Raw genomic sequence first — 8392 nt, 5'->3', positions numbered from 1 at the left:
AGGGAGGGGGGGATAATGGAATTTAAAGTAGCAGCATACCTTTCTGTGAACTTGTTTTGCTTTGACTGTGGTGCTGTTGGCAGACTAAATGTTGTTCTAATTCATAATGGGGCACTTTGGGTGGGAAGATGGGTGAACTGATGCTTTTCTGTTTTCTCAGTTTTCTCAAATAATTGTCCTACTTTTATTCCTTCCAACCTGCTGCTGTTCTTGCTCAATGTAGACAAAACTTTTGCCAATCTCTAAATTTTTCTCCTTTTTTCCACAGGAAGGGAGGAACTGGAAATATCACCCTATGATGACTCCATGATTGACTCTCGCATGGCCTCTTTAGTGTCCAGTAAGATTCTCACTTTCTATATATAGAGTGAAATATTTAAAGCTTAACTAAAAGCAGTCATCATAAACAAGTCAACACACAGCTTCAGGTATTACAGCTGGAAACTAGAAATCAGGTTGAAACCTGGGAGTAGTGATGAACTCTAACCTGAACCTTCAGAGCCACATAATGACAGTTATAAGATCAGCCTTCTATCACCTGTAGAACATTTCCAGGATTTAAGGGAAAAGTCAGTGAGATCTTAAGTTGCACTTATTACTGCAGCAGCGTTTTCACAGGTTCTGACTAAAACATCAATCCTCCCGGTGCAGCTGATCCAAAACGCTGCTGCTGGTGTTCTGACTAAAACCAGAAAGATAGAGAACATCACTCAGTTCTACAGTCCTTCACTGAGAAAATAGACTTTAAGATACTGTTAGTTTATAAATCACTGAATGRTTTAGCACCACAATACATTAAAGATCTGCTGATGTTGCATCAACCTTCCAGACCTCACAGGTCTTCTGGTTCTTGTTCTGGTTCTTCTCTGCACCCAGAACCAGAACCAGACATGGAGAAGCAGCACACAAATCTGGAACAGACTTCCAGAAAACCGAAAAACAGCTGAAACACTGAGTTCCTTTAAATCTAGACTGAAAACCCAGCTGGTTAGAGCTACTTTTGATTCATAATAAATGAAACATTCATCAACATATTTGATGTGTATTGATGATTTTGATGATGACACTAATAAAAATGTAATGTTTATTTCTGGTTTTCTCAACTGTTGACTGCATGTTGTATCAACCTTCTTTTATGACTTTGTATTTTTGTGTTTTTATGATGTAAAGCACTTTGCACTACCTTGTTGCTGAAATGTACTTCACAAATAAACTTAATTGATTGATTGCTTAGAAGTTACCAGACAATATCTGAAGGCAATTGGTTGCACTCAGAGAAAATGTCTGAATTCTTTTGCGCACCGCACTTTTAAGTTTTTTATTTGTAAAAATGTTTTGAATCATGACATAGAGAATATAACTAAATACCTACGAAGTCTGTTCCTACACCTTCAAAAAGAGAGAAAAAAGAGAAAAACAAAACTGAGAAACCATAGCAACAGACAACATACACATATATATTAAAAATAACTGCAACATTACTGTAAAGGTACATATATACATCTGGTACAAGTTAACACAAAATGCATTTTAGTGGCAACCACAGCCCAACATAATGTGTATCTGGAAACAGCTAAATCTAAACATTAATTAAGTTTATACAGCACAAATCAATTAAGTTTGAATACATTGAGATTAATTTGGCAAATATGTATCAAAAAGGCCAGATGGTTTCAGCCTGATGTGTTTCTACATCCAAAGCAAACAGGTTACAATGGAGAAACAGGATATATGACACAGAATATCATGTTTTTACCATATTTAGTTGCATTCTCTCCATGTTCAGGTTCATCCTTCATGCAGCTGGATGGTGAGAACCAGTGCCTGAAAGCAGCACAGGACTGCGGCCTGTATGAGAAGTGCGGTGCTCTTCGATCAGAATATGTGTTGGCCTGCACAAAGCCAATACCCAACACCAGTCGATGCAACCAGTACAAGTGCCACCGGGCCCTCAGGCGCTTCCTGGAGCGGGTACCAGAGGAATACAGCCTGGGTGTCCTGTTCTGCCCCTGTACCAACACCCTGTGTGGAGAGAGGAGGAGGAAAACCATCGTACCCTCCTGCTCTTACCAGGATGCAGAGAGTCTGCAGCCTAACTGCCTCCACCAGCAGAGCTTCTGTCGCCGAGACGACCTGTGCAGGTTAGACATTTGGCTAACTAAATGGTAGTTATAGCATTACAAATTACAGTGTACATACTTTTTAGGATATGTCTAAGATTGTGGACAATTATTGAATTTTTCTAGTTGCTGGTAAAGAGGGCAGATATTTTTATTTTATTTTTTTTTCATTTTGTCATTTTTTAAGCATATGAGCTCAACACAATGTTCCTTCAGAGGTGATGGCGATATTATAAATGTCACATATGTTTTCCCTTTTCCCACTATGGACAAACTTTAAGTGTAATAGCTGACATCAGCTTTCAAAACAGCATCTGCCCCTGCACTGCTGCCACCTCCACCTGACATGAGAAATGGTTCTGTAAACAACACAGAAATGAAAGGAGACACATTAATTTGGACATAAACAAGAATCTGTCAACTCTGCAGAGAAAAATGTTACTGAACTAAAAACACYTTTCTGTCTAACTCAAATCACACACCTAAAATCATTCACCTAAATTTTCTGCCCACTTTTTCCGTTTGATGTGGAGCTGTTTGTGTTTTTGCCAGGTCCAGGCTTGCTGATTTCCTCAGTAACTGCCAACCATCTCATCTGACAGCCAGCAGATGTTTGAAAGACTCAACAGGCCTCTGCCTCCGAGCCTATGCTGGGCTTATAGGTACAGACACAGAGAGCACACATCACCTGTTCATGTCGCTGCTTGGCCTCAATACAAGTACCAGGCAGTAATTAATCTGGAACACCACAGTCAACATGACATAGATGGATTTTCAAGGCCAAAAACCGCAGAGAAAAAACCGGACACTAACTTTTCTAAAAGTCCAGGTTCAGTCTTTAAAACTCTTCTTAGCAAGTTCTTTCTTTTTAAGTAAGCCACTGCAATATCARCTCTTTTATTCTCAGGTGCTAATAAAGAGAATAGAATGATAATTTGATAACTCTGACTCTCACCCAGTGACCATCAGGTCCCCTATATATTTGAGATTAGTTTTGAAAAAGAAAAGAGAAAAACATGTGCTTCACTAATATAACCTGCTTATGTCAACAAACCACACAAATATCAATAGAAACAAAATAATATTGATACATTTCAGTCTGTGTTTAACATTTCCCATGCTCTCAGTAAAGTGGAAGAACTGCCAGGCCAACGCTGTGGCTGTTTCCATCCCATTGAGCATGGCTGCCTCTGCTAATGCAGTGATGACATAAAGGCTAGTTGTCATTTTATCTCACAGGTTAAACTGAGAAAGAAAACTGACACATTCACTATCGATATGAACAGTTTAGAGAAACGTCCTGACCTGTGCTGTGGAGTACTTTACCCAGCAGGATGTTTCTCTTGATGAAAGAGAAATCTGCTTCTCTATGAGTGAAGTAGTTGTGATGCGTATGGTTGTTGTGAGACATCTGTCGGGACGCAGAAATGCATGTTGAGCTATTAGCATGTTTATTTCAATATTAACTTTCACACATGCCAAGATTAGTTTTTATATATTGTCAATTGAATAAATATGAATTTATTTAATTCACATTTATTCAAGTTGTGAATTGAATAAATGTGATCTAATGTGGTGCAGTAAAGTCCGCTTCTCACTTTTGGCAATAATGGGCTTCATTATAAGGAAATGGTTTGATTTAATAGCAGTAAAACTTAGTCTCATGGGAATACTGACTTGGAAAACTCAAGATTAAAGTTTGAAGCCAAAAAAAGCATCAAAGCTTAATTGACCCAGAATAACTGCTACATTCTTGTTGCAACGCCAAATGAATTTGAGCAAAAATAGCTAGAAGAAAACAGCAGAGCAGAGAGTTCATAGGCGTGAGATAGATGGCCAGGGCAGCAAAGTAAAGAGAGGACAGAGTGTAAAGAGAGATGACAGCTGACAAACGCATGTGGATGATCGAGTGTTGAGTGTCTTTCTGCCAGCTCTGTTGGTGATGGACGAGTTCTGGATTGGACTCAGACACGCAGACACGTTTCCTGATGCTGGGCTCATATTCTGACCTACAGGAACCATCATGACTCCCAACTACATCAGCAACAACTCTGCTGAGGTGTCGCTGTGGTGCAACTGTGAGGGCAGTGGCAACCAGTGGCAGGAATGTCTGCGGCTGCAGCGCCTTTTCACCCACAACAGCTGCCTACGTGAGTCCGCTCTGTGTGCTGATTGCTGTTCTTTGTTCATCCCAGATTCACGTTAGCTGGCCCGTCAAAGGTTCATGTTACTGTCAGATCTCACCTAAACACATCGTAATACCACAGTGGTATTTTACAGTTGAATTGCTGATCGCACGTCAAATTTTTCCTCAGTTTAGCCAATGAGTAACAGTTTAAACATGTTATATCTACTATTGGAGATAGTAGATATCTTCAGTAGTAAGTTAGGGTAATTTTATTTATATAGCACGTTTTCAGCAACAAGGCAATTCAAAGTGCTTAGATATTGAAGATATTGAGAAAATTATAGAATCATTCTATTATAATTGTTATATAATAATGATTAATTATAATAATTCGGTGAGTGTTTTCACAATTCTGCTAAAGAAAGATCCTTCAAATAAATTTATTGCTGATCATTTTTAAAACATGAATGAAAAATATTGCCTCAGTAGCATTTATTTTAAAAATGCCTAATGGTACAATTAATCCTCCACCAGCAGCTGATTAATGTTGGAAAAGCTGAAATAACTCCTCTGAATCCAGAAATCTCAGAGGAGTTGGTAAGGAGGCATGGTTTAGAGCAGAGAGGAGGAAGTTCAAACCATCCATTATAATGGGCAAAGTGGGATTGTTGGCTAACAGGAGGGATAAACTTATTTTTCGTGCGTGTCATGGGTTAATTACAAAGTTATCTCCAGTTGTCTGGACGACATCAGCTTTCACTGGTTCACTTCTGTTCCCAACCCAGACCAGGCTAGGAGGATTCTGTGCACAAAAACTTGGAGAACCAGTTTGAGAAACACAAAGCTTCTGCCAAGAGCCACAAACAGAACCCAGAAATGTCAGAGTTGTTCCCCTGGCATGGCTTCACTAGATATCTTTTATAGGCTTTTCTTCATGGAGCTATTGAACCTTAAACCACATTTATCACTTAATAAACATACAAACCTGGATGTGTCTTATTCTGTGATTCATATGCTATGCTGACTGTTATACATTAGGATACCCCAATCATTCCCTCTGCTTATTTTTGTTTTGCTTTAATTTCAGTCATAAATTTGACTGGTTGATACTCAGACTGATGAGGCACCAGATAACCTTTTCTGAAAGATGGCAGTCCTGTTACATCCTGGCTCAATTAACATTGAGTTGAGCCAGGATTAACTTTAACATTAACTTTAAACACATCATGGTGGTAGCAGTTTCTCAACTTGCCACAATTTATGGAACTATAAATTCTGCTTTCTAGCAGAAAATCTAGAATGAGAGTGTTGACTTTGTGACTTAACATTTGAAAAATAACCTTTTCCCTTAATAACTGAAATCCCCATTTGAAATCTGCTGCTTGTATTTACTAAATTATCTTCTCATGATGTTAAAATGTTTTGGATGACCTGAAACATTTAGKTGATGTGTGATAAACAATGTGTGATATATATTTACCTCCTTAAAACTAGCAGGTTTTAAGGAAGTAAATATTTTTACAGTTCCATTATAATGGGCAATTTTGTTTTACATGATTTTGTTTTACATGATTTTTACACTAAATTAATGTAGTAAAATAATTAATTCTAAAAATTTTTGTGTGTGAGATTATAAAGGCTTTTTTCACATTCTCAGCAGAGCTGACAATACATGTCCTCTGTGTCTGTGAGGATCTTATTTAGTTAAAGGCATTTCCTAAGCTGCCCTGTGTTCGGCTTGTTTCTGCTGAATCGTAGCCTAAAAAGAGAGGAAAATCATTTCACATGGTTAAATGCTTCTCAGTCTCCCGTGTCGCTCTGCGTGGTGTCGCAGGCGTGTTTGAAAATAGTTCACTATAAAACCATGTTTCTTCCAATGCAGTGATTTGGCTAATCGGAGCTAAGAAAACATGATTTATTTGTCTTGCCTAAAAGAACCAAAGAAAGAGCTCAAAGAGAGCAAATGAAAAAGTGACTCTGACACAGTGGCAGTTGAATGCGTCTGGGTGGCTGCCTCCTGCAGCCGTCCTCGCAGCGTGAGCAGCACTCTGCAGCTTTATGGCAGCAGCACGCTCCAGTCTTAGCATCTGAAAGGCTCTTACCGCCACCAGGAGCCTGTTGGCTCTGAGAGGGGAGCGGGAACATGAAGTCCTCCACCTGTCAGTCAGTCACAGCTGCTGTCAGGTGGGTTTATCGATACACGCTGAGCTGTTTGTCCGAACACTAAAGCCCGGATCAATGCGTCAGGACACCTTCCATAAAACTGATTTATCAAGCTGACGATGACTCCGACAATAAACCTGCCAGATAGATATGTTGGTTCACACCCTCTCAGATGCTGTATCACAGGCTGGAAAAGCAAACACACGCGCACACACGCACACACACACACACACACACACGCACGCACGCACGCACGCACGCACAGGCACCAATTTTAGCCCTAACGCAGCGAACACCCAAACTTCCCTTCTCTGACCATCAGAGCAAACGTTTAACCATGATGTTTGCTCTGATTTCATTCCAACCCTGACCACGTCGTAACATCTGAACATCCGGGGTCCATGATCTTTGTTCCCACTAAGCTGTCAGGCTTCGAAGGCTGGGGGCTTTCTTTTCCCACATCTGCTCAGATATGATGTGGTGATGTGTGTGTGGGCAGGGAACTCCATCAGCTGGATGGGAAGCCCCGGATCGCTGCCCTCTGACCCCACTCCGCCCCCCGCTCCCAGACCGTCTCCACTGGTCCAGAAGGATGAGCTGCTGAACAGAAACCACCTGCCTGAGCTCAACAATGATGTGAGTATATCATTGTGTTCACATTTCAAATGAGTTATGTGTGTGGGATTATAGAGTCAGAATACATGGACTATAAATCCTATATAGTGGAGCTCTGGTATTGGCGGGGATTAGTGACCACACCTTTATTCTAGCAGCAGCACCCCACTGAGACTGAAAGTCTCTTTTACAAGAGAATCCTGGCCAAGACTGGCAGCGGCACAACAAAAACAGAAGATGATAACACCGTCATGAATTCACAAATTAAAAGATTCTTCAGTTAAAACATTTGCAGACAGAAGATTCCTTCTCCAAATCAGTAAGAAGAAACTTGAAATCATTTAGAGACGACAGTGTCTTTAGTGTGTGTCCAGGGTTGCAACTACATATTATTCAGGTGGATGCGAACACAACATACGCTCAGAGTTCAGGTCAGCTCCTTTATTGTCCCGCAGTCAGGCATTTCAAACATAGAAAATACATATACAATGTTCAAAACAGGCAAAACATTCAAGCACCAATCGATAAATATATAAAGTGGACTATAACTCATAAATTTAAGGACCTGAATGCTGTGGGTACAAAGGAGTTCTTCCATCTGTGGAATGCTGGTAAACCAGAACCTCCGCCCAGAGTGAAGAAGCTGGAACTCCAGACTAACAGGCCAGTCTGGTATGAGTGTGATGAGACTCGCTCTCAGAGGCAAATAAAAACATCACTAAGGAGAGGCTGAGCTGTCCTAATTGTCTTGTTTGGCGCAGCGACAATTTTGTTGTGGCAGTTTAAATTCTGATGTAAGTTTCCAAATCATGCGAGAGGAGTGATGGGACTGTGACGTGATGCACTTCACTGACGTCTTTCACCATAATCACTTTCAGCCATTTTTTGCATGTACAGTCATGGCCAAAAGTTTTGAGAATGACACAAATATTATATTTTCACATGATCTGCAGCCCTCTGGTTTTCATGTGTGTATGTCAGATGTTTTCACCACATACAGAAATACAATTGTAATCATATTATGAATAACAAAAAGCTTTTATTGACAGTTAGAATGAGTTAATGCAGCAAGTCAATATTTGCAGTGTTGACCCCTCTTCTGCAGGACCTCTGCAATTCTCCCTGGCATGCTCTCAATCAACTTCTGGACCAAATCCTGACTGATGGCAGTCCATTCTTGCACAATCAATGCTTGCATTTTGTCAGAATTCCTAGGTTTTTGTTTGTCCACCCGTCTCTTGATGATTGACMACAAGTTTTCAATGGGATTAAGATCTGGGGAGTTTCCAGGCCATGGACCCAAAATCTCTATGTTTTGTTCCCTGAGCCAGTTAGTTATCACCTTCGCTTTATGGCAAGGTGCTCC

General features: G+C 40.3%; 1 protein-coding gene across 1 annotated transcript in view; it reads left to right on the top strand.

The window, feature by feature from the left end:
• The window catches only part of LOC103471152 (GDNF family receptor alpha-4-like), an 87362-nt gene that overhangs the window by 66408 nt on the left and 12562 nt on the right, over positions 1-8392 (top strand). Inside the window, exons 4-8 of the mRNA XM_008419980.2 lie at positions 269-340; positions 1787-2141; positions 2673-2782; positions 4136-4270; positions 6911-7047. Of these exons, the coding sequence (XP_008418202.1) occupies positions 269-340; positions 1787-2141; positions 2673-2782; positions 4136-4270; positions 6911-7047 (809 nt within the window). The remainder of the gene's footprint in view (positions 1-268; positions 341-1786; positions 2142-2672; positions 2783-4135; positions 4271-6910; positions 7048-8392) is intronic.

The sequence above is a fragment of the Poecilia reticulata genome, linkage group LG10 (assembly GCF_000633615.1).
Source record: "Poecilia reticulata strain Guanapo linkage group LG10, Guppy_female_1.0+MT, whole genome shotgun sequence".
Classification (NCBI taxonomy): domain Eukaryota; kingdom Metazoa; phylum Chordata; class Actinopteri; order Cyprinodontiformes; family Poeciliidae; genus Poecilia; species Poecilia reticulata.
The sequence above is the reverse complement of the archived record's forward strand: the minus strand, read 5'-3'. Positions and strand labels throughout refer to the sequence as shown.